We start from the raw sequence: 15032 nt of genomic DNA on the forward strand, positions 1-15032 counted from the left end.
AGCTATGTCTCGGAGCGTGCAAGGGTCACGTCCGTTCAGTTCGGAATATTGTGAAAGTCTCCCCTTTTGTGGAATGGCTTGCACCCTCACGCCGAGAATTCGAAAGATGGTGTTGACATATACATTTTCATCCCATCTTCCGTAGGAAGCTTGAACGAGGCAACCCAATCATACTGGCCCTCATTCACAGGCAATTGTAACAAGCTCTGACCTGTCCTTTTAGGCGCGTCCGGTTCCCTGTACCCGAGCTAAATTTATGACTGATCGTAAATGTCATAACTCCGGACTTCTTGTTTCTGCCAGAATCTAGAAATTTTCAACATAAACACCGTATTGCACGTCCCAGACGATGAAATACGATATTATAGATCACGATACATTTCCAGTAATACCGAAACATAAGACTTTTGAAATTTAAATTACCGAGAATTAAATAGAAATAAATTTCATGGTCATCTATAATGATTAAAATAAATAAGGGCTCAGAATGATCAGCGTCAACGGCCTGTTAAAGGGATATCTTTCCTTGTATTACGAGTTACGGCCGGAAAATGTAGTGAAAGAAGGGGGACAAGAACTACAGTAAAGTGTTGCATTTACGATGGAGTTTATATTATACATATAGAAGGATACCTTTACTTTACTTTTTAGTATTATTATTATTATAAGTACTATTTTTGTTACATATGAAATAAATTTACATATGCGTAGACCTGAATATACACAATTTCAACCATTCATTCATTCATCAGCAATCTGTCAGACGACAGTCCACAGTCTCTTTCAAAAGAGTTCCTCCACTTAATGCGATCTAGAGCTTTCTCCTTCAAATAAGAATATCGGTGATTAAATCAAGAAGACCAAGACTGGCGGACCGTAGGTTACGGATGGGGACGGAGGAAAAATTGAATAAGTGTTAATGCAGGAAACATGAAGGAAAAACAGTGCTTCTGCTGCCTGCTGTATACTAGAAGATGCTATTACAATGAATCTGTGAGACAAGTTATAAAGTTGTGGGAAAGACAGAGTTTTTGTGTTTGGTAACGAAATCTTGGCTCCACTGAAAGCATGAAATGTTTCTGAATTGTAAAAACAGTTTACAAAAACCCCGCAAGGTGACTGCGTAGTTGCAGGCTGATTGAGGAATTATATAAGTGGCCTCTTTTAACGGAGATGTTAATCTATTTCACAATCATGTTCTTGGCCACGGTAGCAAAAAAGCAATTCCTGTAACTGGAACATATCCTCAGCGCTCTAGCTATAATCAACCATGTTAATGACTTTTAACATGACTCTCGTTTAAAACTAAAAGTTCTGGGAGGGACTTGCCACGTTTGCTTTCCTTCTAGTAGACTACAAACAGCAAAATTTTAATAATTATACAATTCATTGATTGATTTCTGCGTGAAATTTATCCTAAGACTACAGATTTCCACTAGATTAAACGTTACAGATAAAATTTCAAGATTTCGCAGTGTTGCAATTTAGGTAATTGTTAACCTACAGAAAAATTTCGCAGACAATATTTGTTGTGTTTATCCTACATCGTGAATATAAAATTTCTTTTACCGATCTCCAGCGGTTAGTCACATATTGCTACAAAACAGGAGATATATACACACATTTTGCGGAGCTGCGGTGTTGTCTTATGTTCTACAAAAGCTTCATATCACGGGTGTCACTTGATACCTATATATCAATACAATAATCCGGGAAAAGCTTCCAATATCAATATTGATTTAGTGTACCAATACAATTTATAATTTCTTTCTGTCATAAATAACTCTTGCTTCTTCGACATCATTCAATTCACTGGAACTAAATCTATTTTAGGGAGATATTTCAGTCGGTTTTTCTGAAGCTATAAAATGTATGATTAAAGTAACGTTCGTGTAATTAAAATAAAACAAGGTTTAATTTCTTTAAATATATAAATTCACTATTTTAATTAGGAGCATAGCTTGTCACTGGAACTTATATTTAAGTATGACAATTTGTAACACAAATAACGAAATAGTCCCTGTTGAAGAATACCTTTAAGTACATGTACAATTTCATAAAACACAAAGCAATAAACAATCGATATATGTTATGATATTGATACGGAAGTCCATAACGACTGAAATCCATAGTAAAAGAAAGAAGTAAACATATCCCTGTAACAGGCCGTGAAGACCCAAAGGTTGTGGGACGTTGAGGCTCCCACATTATCTAGACAACTGGCTCAAAGATGGCGGTAAAATTACCAGTCTTACGCGCTGGTCAGACACCCTTTACCCCCAGGAATATTCCCGGTACTTATTTCTGTTAGAGGCTGAGTCGACCCCAGAGCCATAATGCGGATGAAAGAATTAGGTAAATTTGAAAAATCCAATGACCTCGTCGAGAATCTCCCTAATGTTTCTGAGAGATCTATTCCCACCTAGTGTTGATAGTGTCACCCCATCTCGGATATTCCAACGGTCAATACGTTCGTATTATTGATGTTAGGAAACTAAAGCATGTATGAAGATGGAGTGGACTATGCTGGCATGATGCTGTGTTTCATCCGAATTCGTAATATGCACGGTACACAGAGAGGATCATACTGTAATCCTAACTTACTTTATCCTTGTATACATACGTAATGCCCATGGCATGAGATCATGCCTTTACTCTCCTTATGTAAATGTCATTCCACTTATGACCACGAGGCAGCAGTAAAATACCCAAGCTTCGGATGACGTTGCAGTCTCTAACTTGGCCGAAAAGAAATTTAAACTGTCGATAATTTACATTTGAAATAAAATCGAGATTTAATGTACAATACTCGATAAAAGGACGATTTACGTGTGGAACTGTAACTCGAAATGTTTCAGAAGATTCTACTGTGAGAGTCCAAACCTCTTACAATTCTCCATGGGACGCTATGGTCCTCTTTAGCCATTTCAGTAGGGTGACTGGTTTATATGGGGAGACCGATTTATTAGTATGTTATGACTTGCTTTTCGCATCTGGACAGAAACAACCGCATTGTTTTGTTACCTGCAACTTGGGTGACCGGAAGGGGTCAAGGCCAACACGGCAGGCAAGTCTATAGGTTGCCGAAGATGTGAATTTTGTTTCGATGACAGGTGTAACTGTCATAAAATGTCTTCGGAAGGGTGTAATTGGACCCTATACTAAGAAATAACCGCTTTCACATGTGGGGTTCCGGGTTCTATATCTTTGAACTGTTTATTCTCAAAGTTTGTTACGTGATTGGCTTGTGCTGATTGCATGATGAATTTGGCTAGTTAAAATCAACTAAGAGGAAACTATTCTTGTCTGGCCGTCGATTCAATCCTTCACGTGGGATGAAGCGACGCTCCCGCAGGATAGCAGTCTTCAGAAACTTGGCGTTTTAAATTCATAGGAGGCAGATGTCATTGGGCTGCACTCCTCAAGTTTATCTAAATTCAGTAATCCTTCACTTTGGTTCGATTAATCCTTGATAGTAATAAAGGGCCATATTACTCCGTGCTTGCAAATGAAGTTATAATATTTCGCTTCTGAAATAAAATAATTTCTGGAGAGTGGAAGTCGTGTTGTTGATTTCTAGCAGTGGACTGGCTTTAAGCGTGCAGTTTCCGGTTTCCTCAGTTATTACCGTAACACGATCCTGATAAGAGTCAAATGATCTACCGAAGCCGGCAAATAAATACAAAGAAATAAAAGAGGACAGTTACGCTGCCCCTTTGTTTTATTCGAGATAATTCAAAATAATTCTCACTAACAAGAATGAAGATTATGTAATGTATATGAAGAAATATGGTGTACGATAATAAAGTCCAAATAAGGGATCTTATTTAATTTTATAAAGCTTACATTAGTGCTTATTTTGTACCTGGGAACTCACTCACTCACTAATGGAGCTGAGCCCTTCTTGAGAAGCTGTCAATTGTGCACCTTCTCAAAAACTTCTCAGAATTTTATGTAACCCGAAGGTTCATTTCCGTGTTCACAAGATCCCTCCATAGATCCCTATCCTGAGCCACAGCAGTCCAATCCACACGTTCCCATCCTATCTCTGTAAATCACTGTTTAGTTGCTGGCGTTGTGACTGAAAGACATGTATCTATCTTGTTTAATGGCGAACTACACAGTGATCTTGTTGATATTCTGATATCAATGGAAGAAAAGCGGACGCTAGATATCTTCTGGCTCAGTTACTGCATATGCAAAATCTGCAGTGCCTTATAGTGCATATTATTAATCAGTGAGTTTAATTGTAGCTGTCATTTCTGACAAAAGATGATTCTTAAGAGGTCTGTAATAATTTTGCCTTTAAATTTAAAGAGATTTATGATACTAAAATAATAAATATGGGCTAAGAATGAATTGACAGGAAACGAAACAGGATGTCTTTTGCCAGTCATTTAACACAGTAACTTCGACGTTTGTTGCAGGAGGCTTTCCCTGGCAATGTTGTGGCAACACATCTGGTGAATTCCAACTATTTCACAAAGGCTGCGTTTGCCGTAATGAAACGATTTTGTAACACTGATATGGCCGACAAGGTACGAAAGAAGAGGGTTAAGAGAATGATGTTTAAAACGTGTAGGCCTACCTGAGAGGAGAATTCCATTCAGACATATTCAGGTTGACACAATTTGAGAACAGTAATATATATGTATTATGTTATTGGACGAGATGAGCAATTTTAATACCAAATTCATCTTGACCGGGTGAACCCAGGGTTTCACAACAGAGGCTCAAACGACCGAGTCATGCCTATATAAAACTAACAAAAACAGTGCAAGAAATGGTAGTGTGTAATTCAATAATTATGAACCAGTAAACAGTAAAATGAATTTGGGAAATACGCTTTTCCATTCCTTTAAAAACCTTCTATATTCCGATATCCTACTTAAGAAAGTGCATTAGAATAATACAATTTGCCTCTTATTTTGTGTAAGTCTAATTCAATGTCTCGCATACGAATAAAAAGTGACGATGTTTGAGAAGAGGGTCCTCAGAATATTCGGACTTAAGAGAAAACATAAGTAATAGGTGGATGGATGGCGATGGTGGATGAAGGGAATCAAAACTTTACACCCTACGCCTAATATTTCTAAGTTGATGAAACTCAAACAGAAATACGATGGGGAGATAAACATCATACATAAGTAAATAAAGAAATATTTATAAAATTTTTGTTCGAAAATTCAGAGAAAGGTATTATTTGCGGGACAGCGCCGTAATGTAGGATTACATTAAAATTAATTATCACAACACAGACATATACTGACGGGGAACGCACTTGATTCAATTGTTTCAGTAAGCGGTTCGATGCTGAATTTTCGGGAAACATGCAAGCAATTTCTGGGTCCCGGTAAAGTGTGGAATTTCTTCACAAACAGAGCGACTAACCTTTACGAGGATAGCCCTGCACCATAGGAGTTACTTCGTTAAGTGTATGGGTGGATGGATGGACAGAGGGATGTTCTGAGGGATGAGATAAACAGAGAAGTAGTTGGATGAATATATACAGAATATAGAAAGAAAGGTAAAAATATATTACGTACTCGTAGATAGCACAGACAGAAAAAATATGCACAGGGGGCGTAGGATATAGATGCATAAGTGGTTAGATAGGTAAGGGGTATACAGGTAGGTAGGTGGGCAGATGGATGGATGGATGGATCGACGGACAAATTAAATCGATTTATTGACATGATTTAGATATCCATATGAACAGTAATGCATTTGCTTTCGTTAACAGATATCTGAAGAATGTCCTTATTTCTTTCAGTTGTTTGTACACACTTCGATGGACACTCTGTACAGCCATATCTCAAAAGACAGCCTACCTAAGGATTTTGGAGGGAAACTGGACTCAATGGCGACATATCACAGTCAGTTTACATTATGTACTTCAACTATATCTGTGCAATATATTATGGATTCGATAAAATTTCATGTTTTATCACAGAGATTTGTTTTTCATGTTCTACAGCTCTCTTTCTGTGATTATTATTTCGGAACTAGTACACTGGATGTAGCACATACAAGTAGAATATAGTAATGGCGGATACACGTTCTTTTTAATATCACTTTTCATCTATTCACTAGATCCCAATTATTGGAGCAAACTGAAAGCCAATATAAGCCAGCCTTTAGCCTACAGCAATAGTCTGTAAAGGTCAATATATATACGTATATACCTATATTTTGTCGTCATATCCGAATGAGAAACGTCACGATAATCTGTTTATCTGCATTTGTGTTACTGGATGCGCAGTAACAGGGTTGCATAACTCAGTGAATGTGTAACTAACAGCTACTAATTCAAATAAGAACCTAACTAGTTACATTCCTTGCCGAACACTTTTCTGGTCAATCGGAAGCTCCCATTCCAGCACGTGTGGAATTTGGGGTGAAGAAAGTGGCACTGGGGCAAGTTTCCTCCCAGTACTCTGATTTCCCCTGCCAATTCTCATTCCACCAAGTGCTCCATTACTTCTCGTGTACATCAGAAACTCCCACAATGTTCCATTTACGACTAAGTACCAATAGAACAATGTGCCGTTTACGACTAAGTACCAATGACACAATGTTCCGTTTACGACTAAGTACCAATAGAACAATGTGCCGTTTACGACTAGGTACCAATCGCACAATGTTCCGTTTACGACTAAGTACCAATCGCATAATGTTCCGTTTACGACTAAGTACCAATAGAGCAATGTGTCTTTTACGACTAAGTACCAAGGGTCTAAGTCTCACCCCTCTCTGCGGATAAAAACATTTCCTTGCTAAGACACTATTAAACTAATTAACTAATTAAGTGCCAAGCTAAGCAACTAACCAGATATGCATACAGATAAGCTCGCAACTAAAGGGTTAGCTTGGCCACGCCATAGCTCAAGCGGTTAGTCGCTGGCTTCCCACCGCTGCGGCCCGAGTTCAATCCTAGAAAATAAAGAACCGTCCCCGGATCATAAGATATCTAAGGTTTAATTAATCCATTTCACATTACTTCACCGTATTTTATTATTACCCTGACACAGGCAAATTCATAATTTACTTCATATCGGCGTTTAAAATATCAGTTACCGACTAGTTACATTACATGTGAGCGTATGGGGGCAGGCTATTAACTAAAAGAGAGTTAGGTAGCTCCTTAGAACACGTACATAGGTGTATGAATGTACGTGGATATACACTATAAGCCAAGGTTAAATGGGTCGCTTTCTCTTCTAGTCACGACCCGTCCTCATGCTGCGGATTGAGTAGATGGCCCAAAGTTATGGAGGGCAATATAAAAAAATGAGTCTCGAACAGCCGAAAAGAGGTGGATATCCAACTTGGGGGTTGGGTCTGGGCCTAACAAGTACTCACCGTAAAAGAAAGTTTGCTGCAAAATGTTACACAGGAAGAAGGGATCAGGTGAATTCTTTGGAACAACGTAAGCAACAAAAACAGACACGTGAAACGTAAGAGTCTCTACAAGGACAAATTCACTAACAACCGTTGTAAGAGAAAAAGCAACGTATGACATAGAACTACTGACAATGCGGGAGGGGGGGTGAGACAGGGGTGGCACTGAAGCAGAATGAGATTATGCACTTTCCTCTTGAAAAGAAGATGAGTACTCGTATAATGAATTAGGACAGGTTACTTTCCACATAACATGATCATATCAGCAGTTAAGAGGGTAGAGTTCGTTAGTGATACATCTCATATAATACTAAGAGCTCGCTGGTGTGATATCATTGTTCTGAATATTCATGTCACAACAGAGGATGAAATTGATTATGTGAAGGACAGATTCTATGAGAAAGAAGAACGTGTATTCGATCATTTCTCTAATACCTCATGAAAATTTTGTTTGGAGATTTCAATGCCAAAGTAGGTAAAGAAGATATTTTCAAACCAACAATTAGGAATGACAGTTTTCACGAAATAAGTAACGACAATGGATTTAGAATAGCAAACTTTGCCACTTAAAAACCTATTTGTCAAAAGTACAATATTCATACATCGCGACATTCATTCGACGTCTCCTGATGGAAGGCGACGCAATGAAATCCGCCGTATTTCGACAGAGAGGAGACGGCATTCAAGTGCACTTGATGTCCGATCAGTCAGGGAGCGAACGGTGACACCGATCGCTACCTGGTTGCTGCAAAATTTTGGGAGGGACTGCGGGTAAGTACAAAAGCAACGTAAATTTTCATAAGGAAAGATTCAGTCTCAAGAAACAAATAGAGGAAGCAGATACGGAATATTTTCAGTTTAACGTTTCAAAGAGGTTCCGCCCACCCTCACCCCCACCCCCCTTGGCACTACAGCCCCAGTGGGCCTAGGCCTACCTCCATGAACTTCTCCGTTCACTTAGGTTTTTCTTGATCTTACACATTCGGTAGGACTCCTTGGGAGGGTGATCAGCTCGTTGCAAGGCCTCTACCTGTACACAAACACAGAGAAACGCACACACACAAGCTAAACATCTATACCCTGAGTGGGATTCGAACCCACGATCCCGGTTTCCAAGCGAGCGAAGACAGTTTCAAAGAAGTTGTTATATTATTATTATTATTATTATTATTATTATTATTATTATTATTATTATTATTATCTTTANTTACCTATACAACCGGAAATCTCAGGTCCGTGTTTCTGGTGTTATTTTCTCACCTTTTGAAGTTCTCTCCGGTGTTCCTCAGGGATCTGTCTTTGGACCCCTTCTCTTCACTGTGTTTATTAATGACATGTGCGATGCAGTTGCCCACTCTGTCTGCTTTTGCTGATGACGTCAAAATTTACCGAGCCGTTAGTTCTCCTCAGGACTGCTATCTACTTCAGTCTGACATTAACTCTGTACAAGGTTGGTGCACTGCTAACTGTATGGAACTCAACATCAGTAAAACAAAAGTTATATCCTTCTCAAGGAAAACCAACGCACTTATCTATGATTATGAACTTTGTCAATCGTCAATAGCCCGGACCGATTCTATAAAAGACCTGAGAGTGTTTATTGATGCTAAGCTATATTTCCATGACCAGGTCAATTACATTTTCTCTCACTGTGCTAAACAGTTGATCTAGTTCGTGACATTACTTTCAATTCCTCATCTCTAGACTATATGTTCAGATTGTACACTGCATTAGTTAGATCTAAGCTTGAATATGCGTCCGTAGTCTGGAATTCGATTACGTCAACTGATGCCAACAAGCTGGAACGCATCCAGCAGAGGTTTGCGGCCCTTTGTTTTAAACGTTTCTTTCCTCAAGTTCATTACAATTATTCTCTTGCTCTCGAGGAGTTAAAATTGCATACATTACGTACTAGAAGACATCGCCTCGATGCTCTCTTTCTTACTCACGTTTATTTTGGCTCGAAATTCTGCCCTTCTGTTCTGGAAATTGTTGGCCTCCGAGTTCCTGCTCGGTATATCAGAGATTTTGCTTTGTTAATGATTGCTCCTCATCTAAAAATTGTACCTGTGCTAGATGTGCAGCAGCTGCTAATGTTGTCTTCAGGGGCGCTGACGTATTCGGAGCCAGGAAAGTTCTCCCTAAACGATTTTTAAATATAGTATAATTGTTAGTGTGATTATTATTTGCATGTACAATAAACAACAATAAACTGAATTATTATTATTATTATCCTCTCTGAAAATCTATACTTTTCATTTCTTAATTAAATATTTATATGTTTCATTTCTCAGTACTTAATAACACTTAGATTTATGTTAATGAAATTATTATTATTATTATTGCAATTATTATCATTTGTTTGTATGTTTACTTTTCTGCATTACTGTGTTTTCCCCGGTGTTTGCCTGTAATTTGTCTTTGACTTTATATTGTGTTTGTCCATAATGTAATTACTTGTATCTACACTGTGCTCTGTCTGTAATTGGCCTTGCGGCTGTTGACTCGGCACGTAAATAAGAATTGAATTGAATTATTATTATTATCATTATTATTTCTACTACTACTGTAGCGTAGTAGTTTGAGGCAGTATGCTACAAACCGGAAGGTAACGGGTTCAAATCCCGATGAGGTAATTGGACTTTTCCAATTGACCTAATCCTTCCAGCCGCATTATGGCGCTGGGGTTGACTCAGCCTCTAACAGAAATGAGTATGAAGAATATTCTTGGAATGTTCTTCGGGGTAAAGGGTTGCCGGCGCTTAGGGCTGACAATCTTACCGCCATCTATGAGCCGATTGTCTAGAAAATATGGGAATCTCAACATCTCACAACCCTATGGGCCTCCACGGCCTGTTACAGGGATAGCTTTACTTACTTTTACATTTTCTTGCCAGAAGTGATGGTGGAACAACTGGAGCTGTGCACGGGCTGGTTCAAGGACGAGGAAGCCATCCGCGTGGACGAGTCCAAGAGGCCGGTGAAGGCGAAGTGCATGGGGGAAATACTCGATAATTAAGTTCCTATCAAGAGACTGGACGCAGATTAACGAAAAGAGACTTGCTATCAGAATTGCCCTTCTCCAAACGCGCGTCACAAGTCTGAAGACGAGACCGTATTAGCACGAATATTCCCTAGTGCAATGAATTTACATGGTGTTCTCGGGAAACGTGGAATTCCTTCAGATCCTTATAGATTTTCCTCGGTTTTCATTACGACTAGAAGAAGACAAAGAAAACGTTTCATCATCGCTGTGGACATTCTCTCGCTCGGCACAAAATACCTCGGGGCAAAGGTACCAGAGAAAGAGTGAAAAGGACGATAAAGGATAGGAAGGGCAACGGGGAAGTACAAGGAAGAATTTGGTTCTTTACGCAATCTATTGGTGGTATTCCCCTCCTACCGTCACTCCGCGGCTAGGTGGTATTCCCCTTCCTTTCCCATTCCGTGGCTGGCTGGCCAGCCCAAGTTTGTCTTTATAACGGTCAATGAAGATCTGAGGTATTTTACTATGCATGTTTGCAACGCCGCGCTGCACCCATGCCAGTGTCTCTCACTACCCTATTTTTACCGTTATTTAACCAATAGATTTTACAATTTTATAAATGTATTCTAGACATAATTTTATAAAAGTGAATACAAATTACATCACTGAAAAATCTTACTTTTATTTTTAAAAACTGTTTAATATTATGTGGGTTTATGACATTTCCTCAAACGACAGCACACCGGCTACATATACGAGTAATAAAAATGTAAGTACAGAAGCTCGTATGAGGAAACGTAATAGGCTAGAAACTTTATGATATATTATAAATATTACGTATATACGAAACAAATTGTTAAATTTCTTAAGGTAAGCAATATTGAAAAGTGGCCAATTACAGTGGCCGCGTAGTCTAAGCCATGAACCGTCTTCGCGCGCTCAAACATTGGGATCGTGTGATCGAATCCCGCTCGAGGCATGTATGTCTGTGTGCGTTAATTCTGTGATTACGTTGTTATGTTTGTAGGAAACGGCCTTGTGACGGGCTGATCCCCCGTCCAAGGAGTTTCACCGACTGTGTATAGGATTAAAAAACTGAAAAACGGCATGGTCCAACAAAAGGCTGTAGAGAAATAGAGAAGTAACGATACTGCAATGAAGAGACGAGGTTTGCTTTGCTCGGTTGGCAGTGGTGTTATATGCCGATACTGATAAACAGAAACAGAACTGTGGCGTCAGTTGAAGGAAGGACAAGCAATTTAAGCACGTCGAGATCCAGTCAATAGAGTACATTTCAATTCGCTTACATCTAAATTCCAACGAACGTGGGTATTCTTTTGGGTCAAACAGGTTTCCATTATATACAGATACTCGATTTTATACTGCGCGTAAGCCTACATATTGTATATTTTTATAATCCAAGTTACCAGTTACAAGCACATCTAACGGAGGTAAGATTATAAGACACTGTTATTGAGCAGTACGAAGTTTCGTCTTTCTTCCTTCCTTCTTCAATCTCCCTGTACACCGTATTTACGCATGTATAGGCCGCACATTTTTTGCCAAAAATTCAAGAGGAAAACTGGGGTGCGGCTTATATTCGAAATATTCGAAATCACACTTCATTTAAAAAATGTTAAACGTTGCCAAATTTCGGAATAATTTCTACTCCTGAAATAATATTCCAAGAAAATTATTTTTTCTATAATTTCTGTCCGAAAATTGTGCTGCGGCCTATACACGCACGCGGCCTATACATGCGTAAATACGGTATTTCTCCCCTTTTCTTTATCCTCCCTTTTATTTCATTCCTCTTTCGTTTTCTATTCTCTGTTATCCCGTTATTTCTCTTTATTATTCCTATTCTGCGTATTTTAGAGACGATAAAGCCAAATTAATTTGTTATTCCTTCCCCAACAATGCTCAATCGAAATAAAAACCCGTCGCTTGTTACACACAGGCTGTGTTCGATTTTATACCATGTAGAATAGAACCCCTCTTTATCCTCCCCCCCACAAAGAAGGTTTTACTGACTTACGTTTCCTATGTTTCTTCATAAATTTTCCAGGAAAACAAAATAGTTGCATAATTCAGCATGATTTATATCCCTCCACACACGTGTCGTACGAAGAGATATATTTGTAGCTTTCACTGCTTTGGCACTGTGTGCAGGCCGTCCAGAGTTCTTCAGGGCAGAGGAGATTTCGCCTTGAGAGCATGGAATACAGCCTTACGCGAATTAACACGCATTCACTCACTCAATCAAGCAATCATGGAGCTGAATCCTTCTTGAGAAGTCGCCAATTGTGCAGCTACGCAAGAACTTCCCAGCATTTTGTGGAACCTGAAGATTCATTGCCGTTTTCACAAGACCCCTCCACTGGTCTCTATCCCGAGCCGGATGAATCCAATCCATATCATCCCAGCTTATCAATCTACTCAATCTTCCCAGTGGTACGCGAATTAACAGCATTACATTAATTGAAATGGAATGATAATCACGAATTGTGAGTAAGAAGAGAACTGGGATTGGATAATATATCAATGCAATATGGCTTAGTTTGTCTGTAAGCACCGTAGAAATCCACGAAATTTCTGATCGTAGTAGCCGGTGGCAGTAATCTCCCAGATGCAAGTTCAGGGCGGTACAGCTTCAGAAAGCTGCAGAAGAAGTACTCAACCGCTATACAGGATGCATTGTAAATAAATTTAGAGAGTGAGCAAATTGAAGGAAATTAAAAACTTCCATTGCCGAACTATAAACTTCTTTCTACCTTTATGTATGAATATGAAATTTCGTGCCTCAGACAGAGGAAAGATTATGCAGTGAAGGCTTTCGAGGGCAAAGTGATAAAGGGGATAAGTGATGTAACCGAGTAATGATGAAATAACATGAGGAGGAGTATCTTCTTTTCGGTCAATATAGCTAATTAAATCCAATGACCTGAATCCTTTTTGACATACAAATAGCTGCTTAGCTCCCTAATAAATTCTTGTGATTCTGTGGAATAACAAAGTTAATTGCCGTGTTCAGAGAGTCAGCTACTGGTCCCCATTTCGAGCCAGATAAATCCAGTCCACACAGTCACGCTCTTATTTCCTTAATATCCGCTTTAGTAGTACCCTTTTATCTACTCCTAGGTAAGATTTGAGGTTTTCACGACGGTGACTATGAAGAACGAATTCTTCTGGGATGTGGCGCCGAGTGGCTGCAACGATCTGCTCACGCTGTTTCCTCGCTCGCGGATTTTTCTACCTTCAAAATGGAGGCGATAGGTTCTTCTGAAACGTCTATTAACACAAGATCTTCACGATGCCACATTAAAAAAAAACGTCATTTTTCATCCTCCTAGGTATTCCTATCTGTCTTTCTTTCTACGGCGTTTCCTGCAAAAACTTTGGTAGCAGTTCTCTTATCTCCCATCGGGTGCTACATGCCCTATCCATTTCATCATTGTAACTACAAGTATATTTGGCGATAAGTACAGGTTATGAAATTCCTTCTGCGGTTTTCTCCGACGTCATGATACTTGTCTCTCTAAGGTCCAAATGCTCTCCCCTAAGCATCCCTTTCTCAAGCACTGACAGTCGGTCTCCTCTCGTTAATGTGAAAGACAAAGCTTCAAATTCATGCAGAATTATACGCATAATAATAATTCTGAATATTTTAATTGCTACGCCTTTAAGAACCAGTCCAGAATAGAAAGAGCTTTGACCAAAATCGTAGAAAGCAACCTTCGAATTTAACTTCACTTTAATTTATTGGATGTTTATTACGCATGCGCCAGAAGAGTGTACAATAAACAGTTATTAAATTGTACACCAATCAGCACATTGACTTACAGATTGTACAGTCTGATTGTCAGTAAAGGAAAGAAATAAAGAAAAAAAAAAAAGAACACAATTTCAATATGTCTGTGTCCTTCCACTTATCTGATCTTTGCCACATTTTCAAAGGATCTATTATGTATCTCTATATATATATAACTTTGGTCTGCAGTCTGGGTACGAGGCATAAACTTACATTTAATTGTCTTAGTGTTTACTCCTACAACAACCACCTTACGAGCGCCGAACAGATCTTCTGTGTCTACCTTCATTGATACGAGAATTTATTGTTTAATCTAATAATTTAGCACCATAAATTTAGACCAGAAACTGACGTATCTCAGTCAGTTTGAATCTTGCTGTTTTTTCTTTTCGGACATCTTGACGTTTTCCAGAGTAAAGCAGATAAGCGATAAAGCCTCTCTGGTTTCACAACATTCTCATTAGGAAACTTACCAGACAAATGTTTGCCTATGCGTCACCTAATACACGTAATATTAGGGTTATAATGTAAGAGTTGAGTGCACGCATGCTGGTCAGGGTGGCCTTCGCCCGCTTGAACAATGGGATCGTGTGTTCGAATCCCACTCGAGGTATGTATGTCCGTGTGCGTCTATTCTGTGTCTGTGTTGTTCTGTGAGTAGGCAGCGACCTTGCGACGAGCTGATCACCCTTCCAAGGAGTCCTACCGACTGTGTATAGGATTAAGAACCTGAAAAAGCGACCAGCATCCAACAAAAGAACTGCAGAGTCATAGACAGACAGACAGACAGACAGACAGACAGACAGACAGATAGATAGATAGATAGATAGATAG

The 15032-nt window shown here is 39.1% G+C and overlaps 1 protein-coding gene across 1 annotated transcript in view; it reads left to right on the forward strand.

Moving 5' to 3' along the window:
* The window catches only part of LOC111871759 (alpha-tocopherol transfer protein-like), a 22121-nt gene extending 11056 nt beyond the window's left edge, over nucleotides 1-11065 (forward strand). The window contains exons 5-7 of the mRNA XM_023865068.2: nucleotides 4428-4538; nucleotides 5774-5876; nucleotides 10299-11065. Of these exons, the coding sequence (XP_023720836.1) occupies nucleotides 4428-4538; nucleotides 5774-5876; nucleotides 10299-10420 (336 nt within the window). The 3' untranslated portion in view covers nucleotides 10421-11065. The remainder of the gene's footprint in view (nucleotides 1-4427; nucleotides 4539-5773; nucleotides 5877-10298) is intronic.
* The last annotated feature ends 3967 nt before the right edge of the window (nucleotides 11066-15032 follow it).

Source organism: Cryptotermes secundus, unplaced genomic scaffold (genome assembly GCF_002891405.2).
Source record: "Cryptotermes secundus unplaced genomic scaffold, Csec_1.0 scaffold633, whole genome shotgun sequence".
Lineage (NCBI taxonomy): Eukaryota > Metazoa > Arthropoda > Insecta > Blattodea > Kalotermitidae > Cryptotermes > Cryptotermes secundus.